General features: G+C 51.3%; 1 protein-coding gene across 1 annotated transcript; it reads left to right on the top strand.

Moving 5' to 3' along the window:
- Positions 1 to 6,203: 6,203 nt before the first annotated feature.
- LOC122213344 lies at positions 6,204 to 11,286 on the top strand (the record flags this gene model as incomplete). Its single annotated transcript, XM_042927468.1, is given in 2 exon segments — positions 6,204 to 10,472; positions 10,474 to 11,286. Coding segments are annotated over 2 exon segments (5,082 nt in total), but the record flags the coding sequence as incomplete, so codon positions are not given.
- Between the last annotated feature and the right edge of the window lie 3,977 nt (positions 11,287 to 15,263).

The following is a 15,263-nucleotide window of genomic DNA, read 5'->3' as shown; positions in this document are numbered from 1 at the left end:
CCCTAACCTATCGACCTCAGTTTCCCTATTTATAAAATGGAATAAGTATCCCCCACCAATCAGGGATGTTCTCTGCTTAGAGATCATGGTATCTGGTGATTCACAAGCCTCCCATACATACAGCTACAGGTATTTTGAGAGGCACAGTAATACTCTTAGACTTGGCCAAGCAGGGCACCTACCTGGGTCCTGAACAACAGGGGGGCCTCAGTTTCAAGAGCGTTCCTCGAGGGAAGTCCTCCTCTGCTATCCGGGGTCAGACAAGACTGTCAGTGGCTTCCAGAAAGAACACTCCAGGCCCCCAGGACCACAGTGAGTTCAAGTGGGTCTTGGCCATAGGAAAGAATTGTCTCAAACTTTTCACTCCCCTCTGGTGCCTGTCACCTGCCAGGGACAACCCTGGTCCCCATGTCTATTTGGGGGGGGGCACTCTTAAACCTCAAACACCACAAAAACACTACATCCATGAGTTGTATTACAGGATGTTCAACTCCAGACTTGAGAACTGCACTCTGGCCAGTGGGAGTGGCTCGGTCAATAAACTCCACACCAGGCATCTATTGAGTCTCTACCAAGTGCCAGCAACTGTTACAGGCGCTGGGGACACAGAGATATATCGCATCCAGTCCCAGACGAGCAAGGATGAGCCATCGTGCTCTGGGGCAAGGCAGTGAGAGCGACATCTGCTGGTCACCGTGGAAATGTGGTTCCTGGTGCTGGAAGGGTGATGAAAAAGGCCTTCTCTGGGCTGATAGCAGAGGGAGGGGAATTCCTGCCAGAGGGACGGAGACCAGTAATGTAGAGAATGGGACATTGTGTGGTTGGGTTACATCCACATGCTGGGAGAGCTTGGGGGAGATAAGCTATGGGCCTGAAAGCTGGACAATGGGGTTTGGAATGGATCCTGCAAAGGACAGGACATGCCCCTGCACTGTCTTGGAGAAGGGCCCTAAGGCCCACCTGTCCCCACCTGTTATGTTTGACCACTGGTAGTGACTAGGTGAGCACCCTCCTGTGCAAGGGAGACTTGCCTGACTCCAGAAAAGTTGTCTGAGGAGAAGTAGTAGCAGGAGCCCCCAAACACAGGCCAGGCATTCGTCTGGGCTCACAGGTGGATTCTGGAGAAAGGGCAGGTTCCCCTAAGGGCCGAATATTGGACATGTCTCCTTCAATTCTACCACCCTCATTTTGCATCTCTAGGCTAAAATGAGATGGGAGCACTTTCAATTTCTTGAATGTACCAGACTCTCACCCCAGGTCCCACCACATCCCTCATGCCTCCCTCCCATCTGCCTCAACTAACTGGTCTCAGATCACCTGCCACCTCCTCCAGGAAGCCTTTCGTGATTACCCCACTCCTGGCTGGGTCTGGTGCCTCTCTGACTCCTCGCTTCCCCGGAGATCCCCTATCATACAGTCTTGTCCTTACCTGGTTATGGGTCGCTGTCTCCCATGACACTGTGACATCATGAGGGCAGGGACAGTGCCTCACTGGTTCCATGCTGTGTTCCCAACATCAAAAATGATTCCTGCACATAGTAAATGTTCAATAAAAATGCATTAAAGAAAACAGTGAAGGAAGGCATGCAGTGAGTGTTGTGAGACCCCACAGTGCAGGCGGCAAAGGAGGGACGGGCCATCTGAGCTGAACTCGGAAGGATGAAAAGTCTCCCGCACACAGTGCCAGGGACGGAACGGCAGGCAGCGGAACCAGCAGAGCCAAGGCATGGAGAAGTGTCCAGAATGGGCTCAGAGGAGGCTGGGGACTCAGACTGGAGCCAAAATGTGAAGGGACGTGGAGGCACCGCAGGACCGACCCTCTAGGGCCCAGGAGGAGAGAGTGGGCTGGAAGGAGGTGCCAGCCTGGACTGAGGTCCAGCCAACACTCTCCTCTAAGCTCTATCCCACTGGGACAGCAGAAGAGCCAGAATGTGGGGGGAATCTGGGGGATTTTCTGGCACAACTCAAATCGGGAAAGGCATCAGAGAAACACACGAAATGAGCTCAACCAAGAAATGAGCTCAGGACGAAGGAGAAATCTCTTTTACTGCTGCTTCTGGATGGCCAGAGAGGTCAGGATACCAGGCTAACATCGCACCCGGGAGTCAATACCAAGCCCCAGGAGGAGTGGAGACCAAGGTCTCCGTTCAGCTGCATGTTGCAGCCCTGCCTGGAGAGGGCGCTGTGGCCCCGGACAAGTGGTTTGGCCTCTCTGGGCCTCACCTGCTCTTCTGTGAAATGGGGCTGAATGAGGATAACAGACAGCATGTGTGCAGAGCTTGGCACCCAGTAGGTGCTTGGTCGACATGAGCCCCTCTCCCCGCTCAGCGCCCATTTCAAATGTTTTCTTGAACGATGGGCACCCTGCTTTCGTTTGTCTCACAGGTATTTCCTGCGCACCTGCTGTGTGCCCGGCATGAGTGTGTGGCCACCGGAGATAAATGACCAGTAACCAAAGTCGCTTTGAGCCACAGCCTTGCAGCTCTGCTCAGCCGTTCTCCAGGACAGGCCCGTGCATTTCTGGGTCTCGCCACCGGGTCTGAGCAGGGGTGACCGAGGAGCATTGTTCAAGTGGCTCTGTCCCCCAGACGACCATCAGCCCTTGCTGGTGTCAGAGTCTTTGCTCACAGCTGCAGACGGAGAGGTGGCTCAGACCCAGCCTGTCCCCAAGAGTAGCGCTCTGCACCTGCTTCCCTCCACCGCACCGCGCCCCTGTGTCTGCCACCTGAGCCCAGACACAAGTACAGGACGGCGCCCTCTAGTGTTGGTGGTGAGTTCACTGTCAGTGGCTTTCCTTCCTGGCTCTTGGTACCTCGATGACTCTCAGGGAGGTCGGGGGGCTGTGGCGTCCTGGGAGTCGGTTGTATCATCATGGCATTTATCTCCCAGATTTGAATGACCTCAGCTCTCCCTTGTCTCTCCCTCCTGTCCAGTTGCTCTTAGAGGTGGAGCTCGGGTCCAGTCACTTTCCATCTGTAGCACAAACCAGGGACACCGTGAGTGTTTATAGGACAAAACTCCCACTGCGGATTGCCCAGTGAAGTCAAGCTGAAGAAGTCTTCAAATCCTTGGTCATCGTCTTGCTTAAGAAGTCCCCCCTCATCCCCTCACGGTGCATGGGGGGAGGAAGCCTCATGCTTGATCTGCTCTTTGATAACTGGGTAAAGTCGGAACAGGGCACACCAGCTGCTTAGTTTGATAAGCATGTCCGGCCTCGGTACCCAAAGACTGTGCACGAGGTAACTCTTATCTCCAGCTCAGAGGAAGTCCAGCCCCAGCCAGCATGTGTCCAACAGCTGTGTATGCAATGCCTGAGCCCTTTGCCAGGGAGCCCACCGTGACTGACATACCTGCTCCTGTGAACGTTACAGTAGAAGGGCGAGGGTGGATGATGGATAACTGAATGGAGACGAGAGGGTGAGGAGTTTGAGGGAAGGAAGGCGGTTGGCTGTAGGAGCCCAAAAACCAATCCACAGAGAGTAGGGAGGGTAGAGGTGGGCATAGGGGAGTGGGTTCGCGGATAAAGTGACATTTCAGCTGCGACATTTGTTCCAGGGGCAGAATGAGAGGAAAGGGTACACCAGGCAGAAGGAGCAGCATGTCCAAAGGACCTGAGGCAAAAAGATGATTGTCCATCCAAGGAACAGAGTAAGGCCAACATGACATCGTCTTGGGCAGCAAGAGGGGTGAGTGGCTCAAAATGGCCTAAAATGGCAGGTGGGGATCAGATTACAGAGTACGTTACCCCATAACCCCAACAGGCATTAGACGACACACAGTTTACAAGAGGGAGACTGGCTGTGATGTCAGTGAATTTCAGATAAATTGGGGAATAGCCATTCACACCTCAGGGGGACCTTGCAGCACACGGACTTCCCATAGGGTTGTAGTGAGAGGCTAGTTTGTTCTCTCAGCCAGTTTTATTGAACACCTATTAGGTGCCCGGCTGGGGGGGACACAATGCTAAGCAAGTTCAGATTGGTCCTGCCCTCTCAGGACTGCCAGTGTAGTGGGGAAGGAGGGGCGGTGTTGGCCAGGTAATACCCATAACTGCAGTGAGCCTGCTGCAGAAGTAGAATTGTCAGCCGCCCTCGGAGCTCTGGACACCCCCACCCGCATAGTCAGCAGCGCGGAGCGATCACAGCGGCCACGCTAGGCAGCAGGTGCTTTGCACGCTTGGGTTCTGCTGCCCGGGGCCCCAGTGTGCATGTTGTAGCATTCGGCTGTTTGCAGCTCTGGGAATCCTGTGGCTTGGGGGAAGAGAATGTCACCTCAGTTGCCACTTCTGTCTCTTGATGTTAATCAAATGGCCAGCTTTGGGCTTGAGTCTAAGTCAGAAAACTATCTGCGGACCAGTTCTCCAGAGGGGGGTGAATCCCTGGCCTGTCTCCACCTTAGCCCTGGGCTGTGCATCAGATCTCATCTGCCTGCAGTGCTGTGGCTGATCCACAGGGACTCTTTAATTTCCACAAATGAAGTGGAGGGTGGGGAATTGTGAGCCAACTTTTAATAAGTCCTTAAGTGTCACTGAAAATCCCATGGCTTGTTCACTAACAAAACTTGGAATTGGTTTCTAGGGATTATTATGCCAGCAGAGTTTGGCAGATTGTGCTGGGTGCATGTGCCATTGGGCTCCTTAATGCCAGTCATGTCTATGATACTTTTAATCTATCTGTGTTCTCAAGGAAGCATGCCAAGGAGCCCCGACTGAAGGCACAGAGAATGTTGGGGTGGGGCTGGAGATGGCCAGTTTAGATGAATTCCAGTTGCTTGTTAAGGAGATCCCATGACATCACCTCTGTTGAATTCCCTGGGAACTTGTTTTCCTTTGTTTTCTTCTTGTTCTATAATTTCTTGATTTCATTTATTAAACAGAGATGGGGCGCCTGGGTGACTCAGTCAGCTGAGCATCCACCTTCGGTTCAGGTCATGATCTCGGGGTTTGTGGGTTTGAGCCCTGCTTGGGGCTCTGTGCTGACAGCTCAGAGCCTGGAGCCTGTTTCAGATTCGGTGTCTCCCTCTCTCTCTGCCCCTCCCTCCCCATGCTCGCTCGCTCTCTCTCTCGCTCTCTCTCTCTCAAAAATAAATAAACATTAAAAAAATAAGAAATAAAATAAAATAAAAATGAAAAACAGAGACCAGCTGACCACCAGTGCAAATTGTTCATTTGTCTTCAGGTTCTTAAACACAGAGTAACAGGCAAGAGGATACTTGTGTAGTAACATGGATAGCTTCCTGCTTTAGGGCACAGACTCCCATCAGACTGCCATGGGTTCAAATCCTGACCTTGCCACTTTCTGGCTGTGTAAACTTGGTGAAGTAAATTTGACCTCTCTGAGCCTCCAACTGCAGGTGGGAAAGGAAAGCTTAATGGCACCTGTCTCATAGTCCTCAATGAATGTTGGGGATGAAAGGGCGGGCCTATGCCGGCCGACTCCATCTTGTTCTGTGTCCTTCACCTTGACCACACCTCCTCCCCTTGAGTAACCCCCCCCCTCACCTGTCTAACAGGACTCGGACCCTTCCCCAGCCAATCGGCTGAGGCCACAGCCGTTACCTCACCAACTGCCCCTGGGCCCCAATAAAACCTTTGTCCTTTTGAAACTCGCTCTCTCTCCCTGGTATCTCACCGCTGCGTCGGTGCAGGTAGGGGATTGAGCTCGAGCTAGCTCGAATAAAGGTTCTTTTGCTTTTGCATCGGACTCGGCTCCCTAGTGGTCTTTGGGGATCACGAATTCTGGGCATAACATTTGGGGGCTCGTCCGGGATCCCCAAGACCCCCGAGGGACCCCCGACCCGGAGAGCCTGACTGGCCACGGTTAGTGTCTGTTTGTTTGTTCTGTCTTTTCTGTGTGAGCTCACTTCTGGAGTTCTGGTAGTGCCCGACGCGGTCTAAGTGGACGCACTGGAGGACCACGGGCCGGGAGTTTCGGAAGACGTTCCGATTCTCCCTTCTGGAGGGACGTGGAATCCCCTCAAAGGTCTGAGACGAGGCGGGTCGCTCCCGCTGGTCGGTGTGAGGCCGTCGTCTTTGGAGGGACGTGGAATCCCCTCATCGGTTTTGGAGGGACGTGGAATCCCCTCAAATGTCTAAGCTAGCTTTCAGTGTTGCTTCCATGGAGTTGGAAGATTTTCTAGGGGCCCTCTGTTTGTCTGTTTTTGTGTTTCTCTGTTTTGTTCTGTGGACTTACTGGACGGACGTTATGGGACAGACTCAGACTACTCCTCTAAGTATTATGATTGATCACTTTAAGGATGTGAGGGGAAGAGCTAACAACCTCAGTGTGGAAGTCCGAAAGGGTCGGTGGCAGTTTTTTTGTTCTAGCGAGTGGCCAACTTTCAATGTCGGATGGCCACCAGAGGGGACCTTCGACCTCCCTACCATCCACCGAGTCAGGAGTATCATCTCTCAGCCTAAGACGGGCCATCTTGATCAGCTCCCTTACATTATCACTTGGCAGGACCTTGTGGAAGACCCACCCTCTTGGCTTAAACCCTTCCTAGCCCCGCTCCCTCCGGAGCCAAAACCCATTCTTGCTTTGCAGGGGACAAAGAAGAAGAAAAGTCTTATCCAGCCTTCAGCACCCCTCTACCCTGTCTTACAGGGGGGTACTGAAGAAGAATTAATTTTTCCTCCCTCGTATAACCCCTCTAGGATGCTGGAAGAACACCATCCTCCCCCTCCGGGGGAGGCAGATGCTGTTCCGAGAGCGGGAGGCGGAAACGCTCCAGTGGGAAGCCCGCCCTTCACCAGACAAAGGGCTCAGAGGGAGCAATCCGCCTCCGCCGCCGACTCCACTATTCTGCCCCTGCGAGCCACCGGACCCCCAGACGCGGAGGGGAACCAGCCCCATCACTATTGGCCTTTCGCCACTAGTGACCTCTACAATTGGAAAGCTCAGAATCCTAAGTTTTCCGAGAAACCGGCAGGGCTTATTGATTTATTAGACTCTGTTCTTTTTACCCATCAGCCCACGTGGGACGATTGCCAGCAGCTTTTGCAGGTCCTGTTCACGACTGAAGAAAGAGAAAGAATCGTCAACGAGGCCCGAAAACTAGTTCCGGGCACAGACGGGAATCCCACCACCAACCAGGCTCAGATAGATGCCTCCTTCCCCTTAACTCGGCCCCAGTGGGATTTCAACACGGCAGAAGGTAAGGAGAGGCTCCGGGTCTACCGCCAGACTCTAATGGGGGGTCTCCGAATGGCTGCTAGAAAGCCAACCAATTTGGCCAAGGTAGGAAATGTACAACAGGGAAAAGATGAATCTCCGGCTGCCTTTTTAGAACGGATCATGGAGGCATTCCGTACCTATACCCCCATGGATCCAGAGGCTCTGGAAAGCAAGGCAGCTGTTATCATGGCCTTTGTAAACCAATCGGCCATAGACATTAGGAGAAAATTACAGAAAATAGATAGACTAGGAGAAAAAAGTCTGCAGGACTTACTGGTGGTAGCCGAAAAGGTATATAATAACCGGGAGCTTCCTGAGGACAAGCAGGCTCGCGCCATGGCGGCTGCCAGCAGTAAGCAGACTCGAGACCTGGCGAGAATACTACTAGCTACCACTGCTGACTCCCCTGAGGAACGAGACCGCCGTCTCTGGCAGCTGGCAGACGACGCAAGAAAAGGTAAAAGAACCACCAAGGGGGGGAAGCAGAGGCTGCAGAAGGATCAGTGCGCATACTGCAAGGAGATAGGGCATTGGGCCCGAGATTGTCTGAAAAGGGCCGGCGGGAAAGGAAGCAAGACTGATCGAGTAAAAGTCCTAGAGCTAGATGAACTAAGTGATTAGGGGAGTCGGGGTTCGGACCCTCTCCCCGAACCCAGGGTAACTCTTAAAGTGGAGGGGACCCCTGTTGACTTCCTTGTCGACACCGGAGCACAACATTCGGTCCTCCGCACCCCACAAGGAAAACTAGCCAGCAAGAAGTCCTGGGTACAAGGGGCAACTGGTATGAGCCAGTATTCATGGACTACCCGAAGAACAGTAGATTTGGGAACGGGCCGGGTATCCCACTCCTTTATGGTAATACCAGAATGCCCCTACCCGCTGTTAGGACGGGACTTACTGACCAAGATTGGAGCTCAGATAACTTTCAGACAAGGGGGGCCTCAGGTCACCGATGGCAAGGGCCACCCCATCCAGGTCCTGACCATGAAACTGGAGGATGAATACCTCCTCCACCAGGAGGCGCTCCCGAGAGAGGATAATATAGACAGATGGCTACAAGAATTCCCCTCGGTTTGGGCAGAGACTGGGGGGGGGATGGGACTAGCCGCTCATAGGACCCCAGTCCTGGTAGAGCTCAAGCCAGGAGAGAGTCCGGTAAGGATCAAACAATACCCCATGTCACAGGAGGCCCGGAAGGGGATCCAGCCACACATCCGGAGACTACGAAGCCTAGGGGTACTAGTTCCTTGCCAGTCTGCCTGGAACACCCCCTTACTGCCGGTCAAAAAGCCTCACACAAATGACTACCGACCGGTACAAGACCTCCGGGAAGTAAATAAGAGGGTCGCGGACATACACCCAACTGTTCCCAACCCATATACTCTCTTGAGCTCCTTGGCGCCCTCCAGGGTCTGGTATACTGTACTAGATTTAAAGGACGCCTTCTTCAGTCTGCCGCTGGCACCCCAGAGCCAACCCTTGTTCGCCTTCGAGTGGCATGATCCGGAGGAGGGCTACAGTGGGCAACTCACCTGGACACGGCTACCTCAGGGATTCAAAAATTCACCCACCATCTTCGACGAGGCACTACACGAGGACCTGGGTGAGTACAGAAGGGAGCACCCTGGCCTCACCCTCCTACAGTACGTAGATGACATCCTGATTGCTGCTGACACGGCCAAAGACTGTGAGCGAGGGACCCAGGACCTGCTGGCTACCCTGGGAGCTTTAGGGTACCGGGCATCCGCGAAGAAGGCTCAGATATGCAGGGAGAGGGTAAGTTACCTGGGATATATCCTGGAGGGCGGACAGCGGCGGTTATCAGATGCCAGAAAAGAAACTGTCCTAAAGATCCCTACTCCCACCTCCCGAAGAGAAGTGAGGGAATTCCTAGGATCAGCCGGCTACTGCCGCCTCTGGGTTCCAGGTTTTGCTGAGATCGCCAGGCCCCTATATGAAGCTACCAAAGAGGGGAAAACATTTAAATGGACTGAAAAAGAAGAAATTGCCTTTAATCAGTTAAAAAAGGCCCTCCTAAGTGCCCCAGCCCTGGGCCTACCAGACATTATGAAACCCTTCCACCTCTTTGTAGACGAACATAAGGGAATAGCAAAAGGGGTTCTAACTCAAGCCTTAGGCCCCTGGAACCGCCCAGTGGCTTACCTGTCTAAGAAACTAGACCCAGTGGCTGCCGGCTGGCCGCCATGCCTAAGAATTATTGCGGCGACAGCACTCCTAGTCAAGGATGCAGACAAACTGACCCTAGGACAGGAGATCTGGATCACAACCCCACACGCCATTGAAGGGGTCCTGAAACAGCCTCCTGATAGATGGATGAGCAATACACGTGTGACTCATTACCAGAGCCTCCTACTCAACCCTCCACGAGTGCGGTTCCACCCCAGTGCAGCCCTCAATCCCGCAACCCTGCTGCCCGACCCTGACCTAGGTGCTCCACTACATGACTGTGCGGGAATCCTGGAACAAGTACATGGATTCCGGATGGACCTGACCGACCAGCCCCTCCCCGATGCCGAGGCTACTTGGTTCACTGATGGCAGCAGCTTTGTGCGAGATGGACACAGGTATGCGGGTGCAGCGGTGGTCACCGAAACGGACACCGTATGGGCGGAGGCTCTACCCTCCGGAACATCAGCCCAGCGAGCGGAGCTCATAGCCCTCACCAAGGCGCTGATGCTGGGAGCTGGAAAACGGCTTAACATCTACGCAGACAGCCGTTATGCATTTGCCACAGCTCATATTCATGGGGCAATTTATCAGGAGAGGGGGTTACTGACGGCAGAAGGACGGACTATAAAAAATAAGCAGGAGATACTTAACCTGCTTACGGCCTTATGGCTTCCTGCCAAGCTAGCCATTATCCACTGCCAAGGGCACCAAAAAGCTGATAACCCAGTAGCTAGAGGTAATCGAAAGGCTGACCAGGCAGCCAAGGCAGTAGCCCTTACTCCAGTCCCCACCATGACCATACAACTACCAGACCCGGGAGACCCAGTTTTACCAGACCAGCCCAAATACTCCCAGGAGGAGTTACAGCGGATCAAGAAACTCCCCATGGCCCAGGAGATAAAGGGATGGTGGTATACACCTAACAAGGAGCTCGTGCTGCCAGACCGGCTCGGAGTCTCAATATTAGAGCACATGCATCGGTCTACTCACATGGGGGCCCGAAAATTAAAAGACTTAATCCGACATGCCGGAATCAAGATTCACCAACAGGACACCAAAATAGAGCAAGTTGTATCTGCCTGCAAGACCTGCCAACTCACCAACGCGAAAGCCACATCAAATAAAAAAAGGAACCAGGCTCAGAGGCACCAGACCGGGAGCCCAATGGGAAGTCGACTTCACTGAAGTCAAACCAGGAAAGTATGGTTATAAATATCTTTTAGTATTTACAGACACCTTCTCTGGCTGGGTGGAGGCATACCCAACCAAGCATGAAACGGCTCAGACGGTGGCTAAGAAGCTACTAGAAGACATCTTACCCAGGTATGGTTTTCCTGCCATGGTAGGATCAGACAATGGACCAGCTTTTATCTCTCAGGTAACACAGGCAGTAGCCAAGGCGGTGGGGGCAAACTGGAAATTACATTGTGCTTATAGGCCCCAGAGCTCAGGACAGGTAGAAAGAATGAATAGAACCCTAAAAGAGACCCTTACCAAATTAACCATGGAGACTGGCGGGGACTGGGTGACTCTCCTACCGTACGCCCTTTACCGGGTTAGAAACACTCCTTACACTCTGGGTTTTACTCCCTACGAGATCATGTTTGGCAGGCCACCCCCTGTTATTCCCAGCCTTCGAGCTGAACTTCTTGCAGAGTTTAAAGATCAAGAACTTTTTCTTTCCTTGAGAGGGCTCCAGAGGGCGCACGAGGATATTTGGCCGCGCCTCCGTGCCATCTACGAGGCTGGCCCGACCCCGACACCTCATCAGTACAAGCCGGGAGACTGGGTCTATGTCAAGAGGCACCACCGAGAGACTCTCGAGCCGCGCTGGAAGGGACCCTACATTGTAGTGCTGACAACCCCCACCGCTCTCAAAGTAGACGGCATTGCGACCTGGGTCCATCACACCCACGTTCGGCCAGCGGACCCCTCCTCGATCCGGAAGGACTTCGTCACGCGATGGGCCATCAGTCGGGACCAACACAACCCGCTCAAGCTCAAGCTCAAGCTCCAGCACATTCGACCCACCTAATATTGGTAACTCTGTTAACTCTGCTTGTCATTGCTCATGCTACCGGGAGTCCCCACACCCCCCAAAACATCACCTGGCAGATCATAGATACCAGCTCAGGGACAATACTTAATTAGACCTCCCAGAGCCACCCCAGGGACACATGCTTCCCAGAACTTTGCGTAAACCTCTAAACTCTGTTCCCCTTGTCACCATAAATGCAGCCGGTCCCATGATTGGGTCCCTAAGCTACATGACAAGGGAGGAATGAAAGGGCGGGCCTATGCCGGCCGACTCCATCTTGTTCTGTGTCCTTCACCTTGACCACACCTCCTCCCCTTGAGTAACCCCCCCCCTCACCTGTCTAACAGGACTCGGACCCTTCCCCAGCCAATCGGCTGAGGCCACAGCCGTTACCTCACCAACTGCCCCTGGGCCCCAATAAAACCTTTGTCCTTTTGAAACTCGCTCTCTCTCCCTGGTATCTCACCGCTGCGTCGGTGCAGGTAGGGGATTGAGCTCGAGCTAGCTCGAATAAAGGTTCTTTTGCTTTTGCATCGGACTCGGCTCCCTAGTGGTCTTTGGGGATCACGAATTCTGGGCATAACAGGGAGTGTCAGCACAAAATGAACAAACCTTTTAGAATCTCTACAAGTTAAGAGAGTTTTCTTCGAGCCCAAGTTAGGACAGCTGTCTGGGAAACACGACCTTCACAGAGAGTGCTCCTGAGAATGAACAGTTATTCCAGGGTTGCATCCTTTTTTGTATCTTGCAAAGGCCCAAAAGATTATGGATTATACATTAGCACTAAATGCAGTGCACAGCACATAGGCAGGAATCATGAGTTTTATTGTAAAGGAACACAGGGAACAGGAACATTGATCGATGTCTCAAGGACAAGATGGTTTTCCTTTAAGCCACTCATTCACGAAGCAGATGCACAATGCGTGACTGTGGGCCATAAATCAGGCAAAGTTTATGTACAGTGATGCTGACTTACAAAGAAATCAAGGGGTGCCTGAGTGGCTCAGTGGGTTGAGCGTCCAACTTGTGATTGGGGCTCAGGTCATGATATCACGGTTTGTGAGATGGAACCCCATGTCGGACTCTGTGCTGATAACTCAGAGCCTGCTTTGATTCTCTCTCTCTTTGCCCCTCCCCTGCTCGTGCACTCTCTCTCTCTCTTCCAAAATAAATAAACATCTTAAAAAAAGAAAGAAAGAAATCAAAAATGGCTTCCCTTGCATGTCAGGCCTAAGAGAGTTTTTCTCCCATCAAGAATATTGTTTTATCATTTATTAGAGTCCTGTAGGTATCTGAGCCAACCAACCACCCCATGTCTTGAGGACTCATCCATTCACTTATTCAACCAACATTGACTGAGTGCTTTCTCTGTTGCAGGCTAGGGAACTCAAGCACAGAACAAGCCAGATGAGGTCCCTGCCCTCCTGGCATCTATCTTGAAGTGGGAAGAACATAATTCACAAGAATAGGAGCAAATAATCAAAGAGTTACACATTTATATTCATGTCTTAAAGGGAATGAAAAGCATGCTGTGATCTTAAAGCACTGTGTTCTAGGCATTGAACTGAATGCCTCCCGTGTTTATGAGATTGTTGCTCTCCACATCTGATGAGTGACTGAGACTTGCAGGTCCCAGGAGAGGAAGAGTTTTCTCATGACTAAAGTCCAAAAAGGAAATGGTCCACCCAGGGGGTAAGGAGGGCTTCAAATAGAGGTCTGGAACACCCACCATGTGAGTGGGGAAATGACTCCCCCATTAGACATGGAAAGAGTGACAGTCTCCTAAATTCCTTTGTGACTGAATGGAGATTCAGTTGTCAGGGACAGAAATGTAAATTTTAGCCAGATAAATAAATAAATAAATAAATAAATAAATAAATAAATAAAACCCCCCAAAACCCAAAAAACCAGAAATCCATTGACTCCTGTCCGAGGACATGCAAAAATTGGGGGAGGCGACCTCAGGACTCTGATCATGGCATCACAGCTCTCTTCTTTGAAATTTCCACATGTGGTTTTATTTCTTTCTGTCTTTGGACAGATAAGCCTCATTCCAATTACTCTAGATGGTGGAGCCCACAGAGGGGAAAGAGGGCTTCTCTCTCCCACCACCCACATGCTTTTGTTTTAGGGCAAAAACCAGTACTTACTGTTCCTTCTCTTGTGGAATAGCCACACCTAATTTATTTTTTTTTAAGGAATAAAAATTTATTGAGAATTCCTGGGATGGTGGTTAGCCCTTCCCAACCTAGAGGGAGGAAACAACACTGTAGGAAGTCACTCAGAAATTACACTGTCCCAACACCTTTGGCCAACATAGGAAGGAGCAAAACTCATTCTCTCAAAAATTGGTCAGGCTCTGTTCATCCAAGAAGGGTTGGGTGGATAGATGCAGAAGGGACCATCACATGATACTGGGGGTAGCATGGGGGTGTGCTAGACCCCAAGCCTCATCAAGGATAAGAAATGAGCCTGGTGACCAGAAACTCCATCCCCCAGAGAAGAAGTGGATCGTTTTTGAGGAGGCAGCTTGGGGTCCAGCCACACCTAAAGGTTTTGAGACTTGTGTAGTAGGTGTGAATGAGTGAGGTAACCTTTGACAAAATTACATTCCCCTCACCCCCAATCCCTGGCCACCACAAATCTATTCCTTTTCTATGACTTCATGTTTTTTTACATTCCGTGTATGAGTGAGGTCATATACAACATTTGCCTTTCCCTGACTTATTTTACTAAGCATAATGCCTTCAAGGTCATTTATGTTGTGATAGAAGACAGGACTTCCTTCTTTTTATGGCTGTGTAATATTCCATCATATATGATGAGGGAACATAAGGCAAACTGAGGGCAAAGTACAAGCTAGCACACTGCCCCCCCACCACCACCACCACCGGGAATATGTGTGACACTCCTGGCTACCCAAGAGCAAAGGAAAGGGGTTCATGTGCTTGCCGTGGTGATGTGGAAAACTAAGGCAAATGAAAAATCAAATTCCCTTACCACCTACAGCCCATTGACAAGTCTTTGAAACGGGCAAAGTGACCTCCCTCTAGGAGCTCAGCTGCCTCTATGATGACACTTTGCTGGGGCAAAAAGGAATCTTGGCTTAACATTATCCTGACTCCCCAGGATCCTGAGAGTCTCCTTTAACATATAAAAATTCCTTTGCAAACTTCCTTTATTTTTCATCCCCAAGTATATGTTGGCAACCATACTCCAAGCTTATGGCCCCCTGATACACATCTGAAGGGTCTCATGACTGAGGTTTTACTAAACAATAATAAATGGTGTTTCCGTAGCAACAGCTAGCCCCTCAAGGTCCTAGAAACCTTGCTTCCAAAATTCCTTAGAGACTTACTCTATCCCTGATGCCCTCCCAACCTGAAGGTATATAACCAGTTACCCGTCACAATCCCAGTGCAGCTCTTTCTGCCCACGGGTTCTGTAAATGTGCTTTAATAAAATCACCTTTTTGCACCAAAGGTGTCTTCAAGAATTCTTTCTTGGCCATTGGCTCTGGACACCCACCATCACCCCAAAACCCCATCAGTATACATGGGAATATATGTACACTCCACTACACATTATATCTAGGTTGTTTCAGTGTCCTGGCCACTGTGAGTGATGAAGCAATGACCACACAGCTTCAGATGTCATTATGTGATCGTGATTTCACTTCCTCCAGATAAATTCCCAGAAGCAAGATTTCTGGATCACCTGGTAGTTCTAGTTTTAATATCTTAAGGAACCTCCATACTGTTTTCCAGAGTCACTGCAGCGATTTCCAATCCCACCAAGGGTGCACAAGGGTTCTCCTTTGTCCACATCCTCGAGAGTCACTGTGATCTCTTACCTTTTTG

The sequence above is a fragment of the Panthera leo genome, chromosome A2 (assembly GCF_018350215.1).
Source record: "Panthera leo isolate Ple1 chromosome A2, P.leo_Ple1_pat1.1, whole genome shotgun sequence".
Taxonomy (NCBI): Eukaryota; Metazoa; Chordata; class Mammalia; order Carnivora; family Felidae; genus Panthera; species Panthera leo.
Note: the sequence above shows the minus strand (reverse complement) of the source record. Positions and strands in the feature narration are given on the sequence as shown.